At 59.5% G+C, this 16235-nt stretch overlaps 2 protein-coding genes across 2 annotated transcripts; one reads left to right on the top strand and one right to left on the bottom strand.

Annotated features, from left to right (window-relative positions):
* Window positions 1-846: 846 nt before the first annotated feature.
* On the top strand, window positions 847-8043 carry HHATL (hedgehog acyltransferase like). Its single transcript, XM_082639111.1, has 11 exons — window positions 847-992; window positions 1384-1451; window positions 1997-2110; window positions 2241-2435; window positions 2806-3015; window positions 3247-3418; window positions 3914-4058; window positions 4175-4210; window positions 6960-7161; window positions 7567-7708; window positions 7893-8043. The coding sequence occupies exons 1-11, from the start codon at window positions 887-889 to the stop codon at window positions 8015-8017; spliced, it is 1515 nt and encodes a 504-aa protein (XP_082495237.1). The 5' UTR covers window positions 847-886; the 3' UTR covers window positions 8018-8043.
* Window positions 8044-8384: 341 nt separating this feature from the next.
* On the bottom strand, window positions 8385-15633 carry KLHL40 (kelch like family member 40; the record flags this gene model as incomplete). Its single annotated transcript, XM_082638885.1, has 6 exons — window positions 8385-8879; window positions 9737-9883; window positions 12095-12280; window positions 12463-12570; window positions 12805-12965; window positions 14476-15633. The coding sequence occupies 6 exons, from the start codon at window positions 15631-15633 to the stop codon at window positions 8768-8770; spliced, it is 1872 nt and encodes a 623-aa protein (XP_082495011.1). The 3' UTR covers window positions 8385-8767.
* Window positions 15634-16235: the final 602 nt, after the last annotated feature.

Raw genomic sequence — 16235 nt, 5'->3', positions numbered from 1 at the left:
CAGGAGGACTCCTGGGGATAAGCTAGGCCCTGGCAGGAGGGAGTGGCCAGGCTCACCCTGAGCCCAATACTGGTCAGCACCTTGGGCAGCGGCCAGCACACTCCCTGGTGTCTGCCTGGCCCAGCCTAGCCCCACACCCACTACCCCAGGGCACTTCTTCAAGTAGCAGAGCCTCCAGCCGGCATCCAGGGCCTGGATACACAGAGCACTGAGAGAGTGGGCAGGTGTGGCCACGGACACAGGCAGGAACAAGGGACGTGGCAGGCTGGGGCTCAGGGGCTGGCTGGCGTAATGGGGGTCAATGAGAAGCTATAGGCTGAGTGAGAGAGATGGAGGTTTGGTGCTGGGGTAGGACCTGGGGAGGTCACGGGAAGTAAAGGCAGCTCAGGAGGGTATGGAATCAGAGAAAGGGGCCTGGAGGAGGTGGGGTGGTTTGTCAGGAGTTGAGAGAGACTTACTGAGGGGAGTGGGAACCCTGGGGGCCAGAAATATGATTGAGGTGATGCAGAGGGAGTTTCTCCACAAGAAAGTCATCTGAGACCTTGGAGGAGCAGTTTGAGCAGAGGGTGGGGACCGGTCCACCTGAAAGGTATGGAGGAGTGAATGAAGGAGAAGAAGGCAGGCTGAGAGTGAAGACAATGCTTTCAAGAGCCTTCAGTGGGAAGGGCGGGGGCGAGAGTAGCAGCTAGGACGGGGCACAAAATGGCAGGGGGCCTGGGAGGAGTGGGAGACGGGTGGGGAGAATGATGGCATGAGATGCCCAAGGGGCTGTCTCTCTTCAGAATGGGGACCCCATCACCTCAGTGGGGACCATGAACTGGGCTAGGCAGGGCCGGGGGGCAGCAGTGCCCTCACCCAATCTGTCTCTCTCAGCCCCATCCAGGCTATGGGCATCAAGACAGCCTTGCCCGCGGCAGAGCTGGGCCTGTACTCCCTGGTGCTGAGCGGGGCCCTAGCCTATGCTGGCCGGGGCCTCCTTGAGGCTTCACAAGGTAACAGCTGGGCCCCGGGACAGAGGGGTGGGACCATTCTTCCGCTGGGGGTCTCAGGGCTCCACCCAGCAAGGCCAGAAACTTAGAGGCTCCAGACTCAAGGGCAGTCCCTAGGCCTTGGGGCTGGAGGGTTGAATCAGATGCAGCCACAGGGAGACTCAAATGCAGAAGCACTGACAGAGACCTGGACAGAGCCAGAGGAAGAGAGAGAGAGAGTGTGTCTCAGACACTCAGGGGTACAGAGACCTGACCCCAGACACACAGTGAGACCCAGAGAGAAGCAGAGGCAGAGAGAGACCCAGACCCTCTCCCCTCCCCCCAGGGTGGCATCAGCCTTGCTGTAGAGGCAGGTGTGGGTGTGAAGCGCCCTGAGACCAGACTCTGTTCTCAGGTGGGGCCCACAGGAAAGCCTTCCGGGAGTCTGTGCGACCCGGCTGGGAGTACATTGGCCGGAAGATGGTAGGTCCCTCGCACCCCAGGGTCCCTGACCGGGGTCTCTGATCCCTGGCCCATCTCTCCTGTCCCAAACCCTTCCCCGCTCTCCCCTGTTCCCAATGGTCCCACATAACAGAGGGCTCGCAATGGGGAAGGTCTCTGGCTTGAATTTTCAGCATCTTCAGTTTCTCCACTGGCCCCTCCTCTGTCCTCCTGGGGCCAAATCAAGCCTGCCTCAGACCCTGCTCATTTAGGAAACAAACCGAGACGGGCTTCCGCAGGGCCTCCAGCACCATCCTCCCCAGGAACAACGCGATAATGGTGGAATGTCAGGCAATGTGCTGGACAGAGGGGGAGCTCGGAGCAGCAGGGCGGCCCACGTGGTGCCCCTCATTCCTCTCTACCTACCTTCCTGGTACTTCCCTCAGAGGGGAAGGCAGGGACCTCAGCCATTGCTCTCCTCTAATGCACAAGACTCTGGGGGCAGGGAAGGGGTTGAGGCTCTGACCAGCCCAAGTGCCAGCCCACTCTGCCCCCGCCCCACCTTAACCTGCCTGGGCCTGCCCCAGGACGTGGCTGACTTCGAGTGGGTGATGTGGTTCACCTCCTTCCGCAACGCCATCTTCTTCGCTCTCTCCGGACACGTGCTGTTTGCTAAACTCTGCACTATGGTTGCCCCCCAGGTGAGCTGGACCTGAGCACCACCCCCCCGCCTCCCCCTCCCCCTCAGCTACAAGGGTTGCAGGGAAGCCATCCTGGGCTCCCACCTCCGTTCACATGGAGAGGTAGACGAAGCCTTCTCCCTGTCCACAGCTCCGCTCCTGGATGTATGCTGTGTACGGGGCCCTGGCGGTGGTGGGCACGATGGGCCCTTGGTACCTGCTGCTGCTGCTTGGCCACTGCGTGGGCCTCTATGTTGTCTCACTCTTGCACCAGCCCTGGCTCTGTCTCGGCCTCGGCCTGGCCAGCCTTGCCTCTTTCAAGCTGGACCCCCTCATCTCCTGGCAGGTATGCGCTGGGGCGGGGCAGGGGTGGAGGGTGCAGGGATAGGACCCCAAACCTCTCACCCCATCCAAAACGTTTGCCTCCTAAGTCTCCCCAAGCATTTCCTTCACTTTCCCACCCGTCTTCAAGCCTTCGACCATGGAGCATGCTCTGCCCACAAGGTGGTCGCCTCCACCGCAGCAGAGACATGTCCAGCTCCTTCCCTGCTCTGCCCTAGCACTTAACATGAAATTGGCCCTCGGTGGCCAGTGTTGACGGGCGCTGGCAGAGAGGGAGATGGCAGGACCAGGCTGGGCCCCTGCAGGAGGCTGGGTGGGCTTCCCAGAGACAAGGGGCACCCTGGTGAGCTGGCGGCCTGTTCTCTCCCATCCAGAGCGGGTTTGTAACAGGGACTTTTGATCTTCAAGAGGTGCTGTTTCACGGGGGCAGCGGTTTCACGGTGCTGCGTTGTACCAGCTTTGCGCTGGAGAGCTGTGCCCACCCTGACCGCCGCTACTCCCTAGCTGACCTGCTCAAGTACAATTTCTACCTGCCCTTCTTCTTCTTCGGGCCCATTATGACCTTTGACCGCTTCCACGCTCAGGTGAGGGGACACCCTGTGGGCTCCCAAGACAGGACTGCGTCCCCCCCCGGGCGGAAGTGAACCCCCCTCAGACCCCAGAGGGGCCCGTGTCTCCACTCTCAGGGTTGCCAGGATGAAGCCGCGTCTCCCCTCACCCTCGCATCCCCAGACAGCTAGTTCGGGACTCACCGCTCAGACAGGGCTCCTCGCGCAGGGCTTGCCTCCCCCACTCAGACACTAGCCGTCCCTCAGGTGAGCCAGGTGGAGCCGGTGCGGCGAGAGGGCGAGCTGTGGCGCATCCGGGCCCAGGCGGGCCTCAGCGTGGTAGCCATCGTGGCCGTGGACATCTTCTTCCACTTCTTCTACATCCTCACCATCCCCAGTGACCTCAAGTTCGCCAGCCGCCTCCCGGACAGCGCCCTCGGTGGGTGTGCGCCGGGCCCAGAACTGGGATGAGGACTGGGCCGCCACTTCAGAAGGACGGACCCTCTGCGCCCCAATGGCGGCGGAGTCACAGCTGGGGAAGCTGGCGCCCCGGGGGACAGCACCTATCGCAGGGTGGGGGAGCGGGGATTTAGCCTTTGAAACACGTGGGACTTGGAGGTAGGTTTGCCCTGTGAGGGCCCGGAGTGGTACCCGACAGAGGCCGCCCACCTCGCCGGGGTCTGGGGCTGATTTCCGCAGCCGGATAGGGTCTCCGCCGGGTCAGCCCCTCCCCCCAGGACGTGGGGGCGGGGCCTCCGTGGGAGCGGCCGGGGCGCAAGGACCTCCCCCCCGCCACCAGCTTGGGAGAGAGTGTCAGTAGGGGAGGGCAGGGCTCAGCGCCTCCCCTGGATTTGGGAAGACCCGGGGCGGGGTGGGGGACGGGAGGAAGGTCAGTGTGACGCCCCCCCGGGCCGTGACGACCCCTTGTCCCCAGCTGGCCTAGCCTACTCAAACCTGGTGTACGACTGGGTGAAGGCGGCTGTCCTCTTCGGCGTCGTCAACACCGTGGCGCGCCTCGACCACTTGGACCCGCCCCAGCCTCCCAAGTGCATCACAGCGCTCTACGTCTTCGCCGAGACGTGAGTGCGAGGTCCGGGGACTCGCCTCCGGGATCCCCACCTCCCCTTCGCCTCTTGCCCCAAGCCCCGGAGCTCGGCTCCTGGCTGATTCCCACCTGTCTGCTCTCCTCCCACAGGCACTTTGACCGTGGCATCAACGACTGGCTTTGCAGGTGAGTTGGGATGGGGTGGGATGTCACAGCCATCCCCCAGGTGACTGAGCAGGGCCGTGGCCAGGTGGGTCCACGTCTTCAAAGATCATCCCTGGGCCAGAGGAAGCAGGGACAGACGGAGGAGGTCATGGCAGAGGTCGAAGTGAAAGACAGAGGTTTGGACTTGGGTGGGGCCCCTGGAGGTGAGAGAAATGGAGTGGAGACACACAGCAGGCAGCCTGGACAGCACTTGGCCGTGGATTGAGGGCATCAGGAAGGAGAGGGCAATGACTCCCAGGAAGTCGTGTGCCCGGAAGGACTCTGGTTGAAGGAGCCGGCAGAAGGGCCTGAAAGGAGCGCTCAGAGGAGCAGGAGAACAGGCAGGACCGTGGGACACCCTGGCAGCTAAGGGAAGACCATCCTGGCATGGTAGGGGTAACTGGGTCAGATGCTGATGGTCAAGGAAGCCAGAGACTGAGCATGAGCGTGGGTGGCATGGAGGTTCTCAGCCTTTCCCTGGAGAGGCAGAGGCGGGGAGGAGTCGGGGCTGGGGGCGTGGGGGACAAAGGAACCGCAGGGTAGTTCCGTGTGGACAGCTCCTGGAAGAAGCCTGGTACTGAAGGGGGACACCCAGAAGTGGCCGAAGGGAGAAGTGGGTGTTTTAAAGACAGGAAATAATGGGACATGCTTGGGTGCCGAGGGGAGTTATTCAATAGAAAGGAGGAAGTTGGCAGCACAGGATAGAGGGGTGATTGATGGAGCGAGCTCCCTGAGAAGGTGGGGAGGCGATGGAATCAGGCAGAGCTCTGGCTTCGGGACACAGAGGAGGAAGAAAGGCTGGTGCGGATGCAGAAAAATGGCCAGTGAGTGTGGAAAGGTGAGGGATTCCTCCTGAAAGCTTCGGTTTTCTCCATGAAGTAGGCAAGGTCATCAGCTGAGAGATGCAGGGTTGGGGGTGCAGGGAGGCACACAGATGCTGCCTCTCTCCTCCTGCCTAGATCACCACACCCATTCACACTTGCAGGAGAGATGAGGTGGAGTAGCCACTGCAGAGCCTGAGAGAAGATGCTGACCAGAGAAACCGTGGCACTGACAGCTCAAGTGGGGTTGGGGGTAGTGGATTTATGGATTCTAATATGTGAAGGTGTGGGGTTTTTCCCATCAGGGCTTTGCTTCTTGGGTGCAGGTGAGGAGAAAGTGGGTGACTGGGCTTTCCCAGATGGGTGAGAAGGAAGAAGTGAGGGAGAAGGGTTTTTAGGTTATTTGTAATGATGACTCACTGAATACAGTTAAGAAGGGTGGTAAAAATAGGAGGGGGTCACAAGATGAGGAAGGTTGGGGGGAGGTCAATGAGATTGAAGAAGTGGAGCTAGGGAGTCAGGTCAGGTGGGGGGGCAGGGTGAAGCATGGGACTTAGGAAGGAGTCAAACAAGTGGTGAAAAAGTTGGGGTGTGGCCATGGGAGTGGGTGACTGAGGTGGAGTGGAAAAGAAACCATTAGTGAAATGAGGAGGTCAAAGAACAGAGAGGCTGGTTATGCAATGGGTCTTCTACTGAATTTATTTAACAGATATTTATTGAGTACCTACTACATGCCAGGCACTGTTCTAGGCACTTGGGATACAGTGAACATGCAGTGAACATGGCAAAGACCGTGAACTCATGGAACTTACAGCCTAGTGGAGAGAAACAGACCATAAACAGGTTAAAAAAAAAAAAGATAATTTTAGAGAGTGGTAAGTGATATGAAGAAAATAAAAGAGTGTAAAGAGTGTAATGGGGTAGAAGCTTCTTTAGTTGGGGTTCGGGTAGGCCTCTGTGAGATGAACTGAGACTTGAGTGATAACGAAATTTGGAGAAGAGAACAGAGGGAACAACAGGTACAAAGGCCTTAAGACAGGAACCAGCTGTGTGTGTCTGAGTATCAGAAAGACCAGTAAGGGGAGAGCATAGTGAATGAAGGGGAGAATGGTGGGTGATAGGTCAGGGAGGGAGGCAGAAACCAGATGACGTGGGATCTTCTAGCCACAGGAAGGTGGTTGAGTTTATTCTAATTGTAATGAGCTATTGCCAGGAGGGTGTGATTGTGGAAGTGAGGTGATCTGGGTTACACTCTTAAAAGATGCCTCTAGCTGCTGTGTGGACAACGGATAGTAGGGGGCAGAGGCAGAAGCAGGGAGATGACTTAAGAGGCTCTTTCAGTAATCTGTGTGACGGGAGATGATCGCCTGGACTAGGGTGGTGGTAGTGGAGGTGATAAGCAATGCTCAGGACCAAGTGGAGCCCGTAGCATTTGCTGGTTTGGATGTGAGTGGAGAGGGGAATTGAGAATCCAAGATGGCACCAAGGCTCCTGGCCGGCAACTGAATGGATGGTGGTATCATTAGCTGAGATGGGAATGAAGTGGGTTTGGGCAGGGATGGGGGAGTTGGTCATTCATGTGAGATGTCTGGTAACAGTTGGATATATGAGTCAGGAGAGAGACTGGGCTAAAGAGACAGATTTGGGGCTTGTCAGCATAGAGACAGTATTCAGAGTCTGAATGAGATCACTTGGAGAAATGAAGGTAGCTAGAGAAGACAGGAACTTCAAGGCTAAGCCCTCCACGTTCTGAAGTTGGGTAGAGGAGGAGCAGCCACCTGAGGCCCAGAGTGTTGAATGTGCCCAGGAGGATAGCGTTGAGGAAGCTGCCCCCGTTGTGTATCCTTTGCCCGTCTCCCACCTGCCTTTTCCCGCACTCCCACCGGCCCCTTTTCCCGCCTTGCCTGCAGGTATGTGTATGACCACATTGGTGGGGAGCACTCTGCGGTGATCCCAGAGCTGGGGGCCACTGTGGCCACATTTGCCGTCACCACTCTGTGGCTCGGACCTTGTGATACTGTCTACTTGTGGTCATGCCTTAACTGCTTTGGCCTCAACTTTGAGCTCTGGGTACAGAAGCTGGCAGAGTGGGGGCCCCTGGCACGAATTGAGGTGAGCAAGGAAGGTCTGGGGCTGGGTTGTCTGGGGCACTGGAGGGGGTGGCACTACTGCTCTCTGGAGTCTTCCAGCCACACTTGGCTGCCAGTCCAGAACTTTCTCACTACCACCCCGCTCCGGATTGTCGGGGCAATGGCTCCCTCTGTGGGTACCTGGCCCTCCCTTCCCTTCTGCAGGGTCGGGGGGCACCCGGGCCTGGCTGTGTTGTTCAGGCCCTGCCCTCTCTCCAGAGTTCAGTTTCCCATCTTTTAACAATGAGGGAGAGCTGACCGGGGACTCTCAGGGACACAGGCATATCCCCAGGACCCAGGTGGCCACATAGGCAAGGCCTCTGACCCGCCACGTCCTCTTTCCCCTGGGCCTCTTGCCTCACTGCCTATGTTTTCCTGGACCCAGCAGGCCTCTCTGTCGGAGCAGATGTCCCGCAGGGTCCGAGCCATCTTTGGGGCCATGAACTTCTGGGCCATCATCATGTACAACCTTGTAAGCTTGAACAGCTTTGAGTTTACAAAGCTGGTCGCCCAGCGCCTGCTACTCACAGGTGAGGGACGGGGCATACGGAATATGCCAGGTATCAACCTCAAGGACTGTGACTTCCTGAAATGTCCCCACCCCACCGCAATTCCCCAGGGACTCAGCAGGGAGGGACAGTCAAGCGGGGAGAGCAGAGTCACTGGGGGAAAGGGGAGCTGCTTCCAGGCGCCCATGACCTCTTCCCCACACAGGGTTCCCCCAGACCACGCTGGCCGTCCTGTTTGTCACCTACTGTGGTGTCCAGCTGGTGAAGGAGCGAGAGCGAACCCTGATGCTGGAGGAGGAGCAGAGGCAGGACAAAGAGAAGTCCGAGTAGGGGAGAGGGGAAGAGGGATGGGCTCTGCTCAGCTCTTCCTGGGAGGGGCCTGACTGATAGAATAAAAGCCTTTTTACCGCGCTTTGGCTCTTCCCTGCCCCTTCCTCCAGCAGTCTCCTGGCTCCCTGTCCAGGCCGGATGAGGAGCTGGAGGTTCAGGGAGGGGGCTCAAGCTCTTGGCGCAAACAGAACGTGTAGGAGACACACGTGGAGGGCAGAGACCACCGACCTTGGCAGCCCAGCAGCTGAACACGGAAGCCCCAGGTCTTCAAACCACCTGGTCACTGACGCTTGGAGCACCTGATCCCAGACCCCGAGCTGCTTGCTCGGAAGGCACTTTATTCTTCTTACAGGAGACTTACCCAGGCTGCAAGGTGCACTCGATCGGGACCCTCCCCACCTGCAGGCGAGGAGACTGAGTTCTATGGGGGGTTTACGGGCACACACAGCCAGGCCGGGGCTGGGCCAGGATGCAGCCTCACCACCCCCCGAGGTTCTGCCTCATGGGCCAAGAACACGGGGGGATATGGAGACACCGGAGAGGCCAAAAGTTTCTCGTCCGTGCCCGAAAGGCTGGCTCCAGGCAGCGATTTCCCTTTCCTGGCTGAAGCGGCCCCCTGGGCACTATGACGGGATGGGATACAGGTGGGCTTTGCCTCTCCCAGACTCCTCCCTGGAGCCCCCATCCCGGAAGGCCGGGCCTGTGTGAGCTGCAGCATGGGCGGGCGCGTAGTCAGGTCCTCTGGGCGGGTCACAGCTTGGTCAGGCGCAGCACATTGAGCCGTACAGGTAGGAAGGTGGCGCCAGCGGCATAGGCGACCTCCCGCAGGACCCCCTCCCACTTCTTCTCCTCCTCATTGTACCTGGGGTGGGAGGAGTGGAGACAGGGACGAGGAACTCGGTCAGCCAAGACCTGGGTGGGACCCAGCAGGGAGGGGTGGCTGGGTGCACTAGGCCACCCCTGGGGAGTGCCGCCCTCCAGCCTCAGGCCCATCTCCAGGAAGGTCAGCTCCTGGAGAGCGCCCACGCTCTGGGAAAGGGGTCCCACCCCCAAAGAACACCTGCCCTACCTTCCAGGAAGAGCCCCCTCTCAGGAAGCCCGCACTCCTTGAAGTCCACCTCCCTCCAGGAAGGTCTGCACCTCCCCAAACCCCTCCTCTTGAGAATTTCTGTACTCAACTCTCCGAGAATTCCCCCCCCCGCCCGGGTCCTGCTCTCCCAGCAGCACTGCTCTCTAGAGGAGCACTGGGCATCACTGAAGGTTCAGAAGCTGCCCCCGGCTGCCGAAACCTCTCCCCTCCACCCCCAGCTAGGACCAGCCATAGAAGCAATGGCTCTGAGAAGCTGGGATCCAGGTACTTCTCAATCCCGACCCAGCTCTCCCGCTCAGGAGGGGGGAGAGGAAAGAGCTGGCTGCCTCTCAGGGCCTGCTCTGCTTCCTGGGGCCCGGTTCTGTGGGTCTGGGCCCTAACCTTGGCACCAGCTCCTGACTGACACTGTCGATGCCCCACAGGGCGGCGTGGTGCCATGTGTGCAAACCCAGACTTTCCCAACAAACTGGAGAGACCCTGGGCTGAGCAAGGCATGTCTGCTGCCCTGTCCCCACAGGATTTCCTGGAAGAGGGATCAGCTCTGCCCACAGATGAGCCTGCTGGGCGCTGCCTCGGTGCCCAGCTGGCCTTGCTCACGATTCCTCTCACCTCCCTAGGGCCAGGCTCACCTCCAGATGTCGTTGAGCTCTGTGGGAACCAGCTCCCCGGACTCAGTCTCCAGTGTAGCAAAGCCGCCGATGGCATAGAGCGTGCCCGCCAGGCTGACCAGGCTGAGCGAGCTGCGCTCTTGTGGGAAGGCCTCAAAGGGTGCCCACCTGGCAGGAAGGAGGGGGCGTGAGGAGGTGCCTCACCCGCCCCCGGGGGGCCGCAGAGAGCCCAGTGACTGTCCCCCCGCCAGCACTCACAGCTTCAGCTGCACCCTGCAAAATCCGACTCCCAGGCACCCGTGCTCCCAGCACAACCTGCTTCCTGACCTCTCAGGAATGCCCTCTGGTCTTCACTTCTTCCCCATTCTCTTGCCCCTCCCGTTTCCCTCCATGGTCCGCTTGTCATTCCATCTAACCTGCCCCATGAAACCCAGCAGGGCTCTCCCCAATGTCCCGCCTTTGCTCCTGAACCAACTCCAGCTTGCTACCTCAGTGACCATGAGACCGTCCCTTGCACTCCTGCCCCGTCCCTTTTCTCCCCTTCATGGCCCAGTGACTCTCAAGGTGCCTTCACTCCCCTCCCTGGCTCCCGAAGTTGGGTCTTCATCCCTCCAAAACTGCTCTCGGGTCCCCAGCCACCACAGGGCTCTGGAATCCAGGGTCCACAGTATGCACTTCTGCTGATGTGACTTTCTTCACTTCCCACCTCCCAGCCTCACCTCTTGGGATTCCTTGCTGAATAATGTATCTGCCCCTGCTGCCCCCAGGGCTTGGGCCTCGGCTTCTCCCACTAACATCCTGTCTCCTGAGGGAGATTGTCCCCTCCATGTACTGTGCCCCCTCCCCAGATCTCACCCTCGAGCTCTCTCTTTGCCCTAGTGGGCTCCTCCTGGACACCCAGGTGCCTCAAATCCACATGTTTTAACTCAACCCTCACTTGTCCTACCTAACTCCAACAGTTCTTCAACAAATGACCTCCTTGGGACTTCCCTGGTGGCGCAGTGGTTAAGAATCCGCCTGCCAATGCAGGGGACACGGGTTTCGAGCCCTGTTCTGGGAAGATCCCACATGCTGCGGAGCAACTAAGCTCGTGCGCCACAACTACTGAGCCTGCGCGCTAGAGCCTGCGAGCCACAACTACTGAGCCCGCGTGCCACAACGGCTGAAGCCCGCACGCCTAGAGCCCATGCTCCACAACGAGAAGCCACCACAATGAGAAGCCCGCGCACCACAACGAATAGTAGCCCCCGCTCGCCACAACTAGAGAAAGCCCGCGCACAGCAATGACGACCAAACGCAGCCAAAAATAAATGAGTAAATTAATTAATTAAAAAAAATAAATGACCTCTCACCCTCAAAAGCATCCACCTCTCCCTCTCACCCCCACCATCCAATCAATTGCTACATGCTATTTCTTCTGTCTGCTAAACTCTTGCTACTGAGTATGGCCCATGGACTGGCAGCATCAGCATCACCAGTGGGTTTATTAGAAATATACTCTGAGGTCCCTCCCCATACCTGAGAATCAGAATCTGCATTCAAAGCATGATCCCCAGGGATTCGTGGGCACATGAAAAGCGCTGGCCTAAGTCTTTCTCCAGTGCATCCTCTCTGCCCCATCCCTGCTGTACCCCCAGCTCCAGACCACCATCACTTCTTGCTATACAGCTGTACCCCTGCCTCCTAGGAAATCCCTAATCTCTTCTCTACATGAGCTGCCATGAGGCATCTTAGGAAAACACAGAAGGGAGCTTAAAACCCATCAGAGGCATTTCATTACTCTCAGGATAAAGTCCCTCAGCCCGAATGCACCCTCTCCAGCCCCAGTACCCACAATCCCCGCCTCCCTTCACCCACCACACTCCATCCAACCTGACCAATGCCCTCTCCTCCAATGAGCCTGCCTTTTTTTTCTCCTAAATGCCTTGGCACCAGCCTTCCTTTGCCTTTGGGCATCCTTCTCCCACCACCCCTTTAGCTGGCTGAGTCTAACTGGTCTGCCAGCTCAGTTTTCTTCCCGATCTCCCAGGGCAGGGCAGCTTCTGTCTCAGTCACTGCTGTATCCCTAGCACCAGGCCAGTGCCTGGTACGAGTCTCTGAATGAGGAACCTGGCATCTCCGGGGAGCTCTCTCCTGCAGACCAGGCTGGCCACAACCCTTGTGGGGGAAGCCCACCTCACTGCTGATCAGAGTAGAGGGGCTAGTTCTGTGCTGATGTCCAAGCTGCACAGTGGAGACTCAAGACAGAGGCTATGTTTCCTGCCAGGGCAGACACAGAGAGGGCTGACATAGGCCTAAAGCCACACAGCTGGTACAGTGGGGCCCTTTGTCCCTGGCTGTCCAGTGGAACGGGGGCAGGGAGGGGGGAAGCAGCCATACTTGCCGTCCACGATGTTGTACACCTCAGCTGAACTGGTCAGCCCTGTGTCTGTGACCCCAGCAGCCACAAAAATGCGGCCGTCATGGATGGTGGCCCCGAAAAGTGAGCGGGCAGTCTTCATGGGGGCCAGCTCCCTCCACTCGAACTTCTTAGGGTCATAGACGCACATCTTGTTCAGGCACTTCCTGTGGGGGTGGGCAGTGAGTGAGAAGGAGGAGGCGGGAGCAGGGCCGCCTCTTCCCTTGGCCCAGTCCCTCCAGCTGCCTCGCAAGGCAGTCAGGACAGACCCCTGACAGCCTCGGGGAGACTCTGCTTCCGTTCTACCCGCCGACCCGGCTGCTGCACTCCTTCCTGGCCCGCGCCTCACCTGTCGCTACCTTTGCCGCCAATGACGTAGACAAGGTCCATATGGGAGAGCACAGAGTGGCCGTACACGGCATAAGGCAGCGGGTCCGATTCGCCCCATTTGAACGACCTAGAGGGGAGGGGAGTAGGGCGCTCTCAGCCCCCGTCTCTGCATTCACCCACCACCCAACACATATTGGGATGCCCCCGATTCGTTACCGGAACTCCCAGACCTCTTAGCTCCTCGCTCCCACCCCACCTGCCAACCCCACCCAGCCCCTACCCAAGCCCGCCCCCGCCCCGCCCCGCCGCCGTCCTGGACCAGCCCCCAGGCCCCTCGGCCCCGCCCCCAGGCCGCGCTCACAGCCTGTCGTAGCACATGACCGAGTCCAGGCTGCGCTCGTCGTCCTTGAGTTCTCGGCCGCCGACCACGTAGATGGAGTTAAGAGCCTCTCCCAGGCCGAAGAGGCAGCGCGGCGAGGGCAGCGGCGGCATCCCCAGCCACTCTGAGTCCAGGTGGTCAAACTGCGGGCCGGGTGGCCAGTCAGCGACCGCCCCCCACGTCCCCCACCAACCCCCCGCCCCAGTCCCAGCCCGGCCCCACCGCAGCCCCGTCTGGCCACCCCCAGGTCACAGAGGAGTCCGGGTCTCCAGGTAGGGCCAGCGCAGACTGGAGGCGGTGCCTGGAGACAGTGCCTCTCCTCCTATCAGGCTGAGAACAGCCGACCGTCCCACACCCCGCAGGTGCCGGGAGACCACCGTTATAGCACCGTGATGGGGCATCCCATACAGAGCTGAGAAGGGGCCTCTGAGAGGGAGGCGTAGCTGCCGTCCTGGACCTCCCCAGTACAACTCCTGAACTGAGGCCTGCCTGCTCCCTGTTTTCCACTCCATCGCACTGCACAGGAAACATCCAAATACAACCACTCACCCCTTAAAATCTACAGTGTAAGTCTGCGACCCTGTGTACCCCAACAGGTTTTTTCTTTTTTCTTTTCTGGCGCACCCCTGCGGCTTGTGGGATCTTAGTTTCCCCACCACGGGTTGCACCGGCACCCCAGGCAGTGAGAGTGGAGTCCTAACCACTGGACCGCCAGGAAATTTCCCCAACAGTCTTTTAATAACCATACTAGGGGCTCATCTTTTGGGAGAGTTTTCTGAGGGCTGAGCACTGTGCTGTTGAACATTTTATAACCATCAATTAACCTTCAAACAACCGTATCAAGCAAGGAAGAATAATATCCCCACTTACGAACAGAGGCCCAGAGAGAATAAACAATGTGCCCATGATGTGCCTTGGCTGGTAGAGATGCCCCCCCTCCCACCCGCCCCAGCTTAACCCTGGCACCACACTGCCCCTCACTGCTCTCAAAACTGGTCAGGCCTCACTAAGCACACCACTCACTATAGGCTCCTTCCCATCTCCGTCCCCTGCTCACTGGTTCCCAGCCAGAAGCACTGCACCCTCCCCTCCATGTCTCCAAATTCAGCCAACTAGCAAGCCTCACACCTGCATGGCCAGTCTCCAGAAAACCATTCCTGCCCTCTGAGATCCCACTGTCACATTATAACTTGGACTGGGCACTCCACTCTCCTGGTCCTTCCTGGGCCTCAGTTTCCCCATCTGTGCAATGGGAAAGCAAGGGAGGATGGTCCCTTTGTTTGAGACACTCCGTTCCACATTCCAGTCCCGGCCTCATGCAAAGTTCTTGGCCAGGACCCCTACACTGACCTTATTCGTCCTTCTCACTGTCCCTGACCCCACCCGCAGTGCAGAGCTAGGGCCTCCAACATATCAGACCATCCTGAGGCTGACATCTCCCTGAAACTGAGACACCAAAGTTATGCATCTTATTGTCAACTGCCTATAACTATCTTCAGCCTTCAGGCAAGTGGCTGTCAGTCATCCTCCCCGGTCCACATCTCAGCCTAGACCCAATAACATTCCCCAACAAGTAGACACAGGCCTCTCTTGGGCCCCAAGGCTGCCCAGAAATCAAAACTGGCCACGCCCCTCCCAAGGCTGGCCAGGCACCTGCAAGAAGTAAGCACTCATGGGGTCCTCTTTGTTGTCCTCATCGTAGAAAAGACCCCCAGCCACGAAGACCTGGTTCTCCTTGGTCACTAGACTGACGTGGTTCTTGGGGATCTGGGTGGAGAGGGAGGCACAGTAGCACTCGTTGGCTGCCGGGTCATAGGCCACGGCGCCCTCCTCACTGATCATGAAAATGAGGTCCTGTAGGAACATGCCAAAGCGCAGGGTGTCATTGAGGATCCCGGGTAGGACGCGCTCGGCCTCCTCTTCTTCCTCCTCTGCCTTGGCTTCGACTGTGCCCTTGTCAGTGGCCTTGGCCCCCACTGCCTCCTTCCCCTTCTCCTTCTTCTTGCGCAGCACGGTGATGCGGCCCTCGTGCGCATCCTTCACCATCTGCACCTTGCGCAGCAGCTCGGGCTGGGCACGCACGAGAGGGTGGCGCTCCACGCGGCTCTCTAGGAAGGCGCGCGGCAGCAGGCGGAAGCGCACGCTCTCGAAGATGGTGGGCAGCGAGCGCTGGCGCTCGGCCTGCCCCTCGGCGTCGCCGCTGCTCGCCCATCTCATCACCGCCTCGAAAACGGCCTCCTCCTTCTCCACGTTGAGGCCATCGCTGGAGATGATGGCGATGAGCTCGTCAGCTGAGAGCCCGAGGAAGTCGGCGTCGCGGGCCACCAGCGAGAAGCGCGCGCAGATGAAGTCGCGGGCGGCCACGGCAAGGCGCGCGCAGTCGAGCAGGAGGCCTAGGCGGAAGACCGCCAGGCAGTTGGCGAGGCACAGGCGCTTCTGCAGGAAGGACACGCAGATGGTGAAGATGGATGGGATCTGGAAGCGGTGCGCCGCGGCGAACAGGTCCTGCACGCTTGCCTCGTCCAGCGCGATCTCTGACGTGTACAGGTAGTGTAGCACCTGGGCCACCACGTCAGGGGACACCTCCTCCAGGCGCAGCTCGCCCGCGCGCTCGGGCTCGGCCAGGAAGCGCGCCCGGAAGTAGGGGCTGCAGGCAGCCAGCACCAGGCGGTGGCATGGGAACTCGCGCTCACCCACCCGCACCACGCAGTCGAGGAACTTGCCGTGGTCCAGCATGTCCTTGAGCCCGTCCTGCAGGAGCGTCTGCTGGTACAGCCGCTGCTCCTCCGCCTGCTCCAAGCCCAACGCCATGGTGGGTGGCCTTCTCTCCGCACTCCCTGCCTTCTTGCTGGGTCGCACACAGTCTATGCAGCTGTCCGAGCTGGACTATATATAGAGGTGGACTGGGCCCTGTAAGGCGAGCTGCCTGGCCTCCTGCACATGACGCAGAGGGGACAGCTGGGCTGAGGCCCCCTCCCAGAGCAGTCTTGACTCAGCCCAGGGGCTCATGGGATGGGGGTGGGGTGTCTCTGTCCCTGAAAGATGAGGGCCTCGCTGTCTCATTTCTAAACGGAGCACAGAGAGGCTTTGACGGCTTTCCTTGGTTGGGTGATACCTCTCGGGGAGGGGATGACCCAAGCTCCGCCCCTCAGTCCAAGGAGAGGGAAGCCTTTGAGTCCCTCTTCCACGGTCTCCCTTCCTTCATGCCTTCTCGGCCTTTCTGCCCTTTGTGCCTCTATCCTCCTCCTTGGAGTGTATCTTGCTCCAGCCACCCCTGGACACAGTGTGCTTGGGTTTCCAGCTCAATGAACTTGGGCATGGGGACCCTGTTGCCTCAACTTTAAAGTGGGAAGACTTTTCCCCTTTCTGCCCCAGCTCTGAGAGCCTCCTTGGACTGTGCAAGAAAGCAAGAA

The sequence above is a fragment of the Mesoplodon mirus genome, assembly GCF_964341445.2.
Source record: "Mesoplodon mirus genome assembly, chromosome: 12".
Lineage (NCBI taxonomy): Eukaryota > Metazoa > Chordata > Mammalia > Artiodactyla > Ziphiidae > Mesoplodon > Mesoplodon mirus.
Note: the sequence above shows the minus strand (reverse complement) of the source record. Positions and strands in the feature narration are given on the sequence as shown.

Coding starts and splice junctions, on each gene's coding strand:
- HHATL (XM_082639111.1), top strand. CDS start 887: ATGGGCATCAAGACAGCCTTGCCCGCGGCAGAGCTGGGCCTGTACTCC. Junction 3,016..3,246: donor TTGACCGCTTCCACGCTCAG/GTGAGGGGACAC, acceptor GCCGTCCCTCAG/GTGAGCCAGGTGGAGCCGGT. Junction 7,709..7,892: donor CCAGCGCCTGCTACTCACAG/GTGAGGGACGGG, acceptor TTCCCCACACAG/GGTTCCCCCAGACCACGCTG.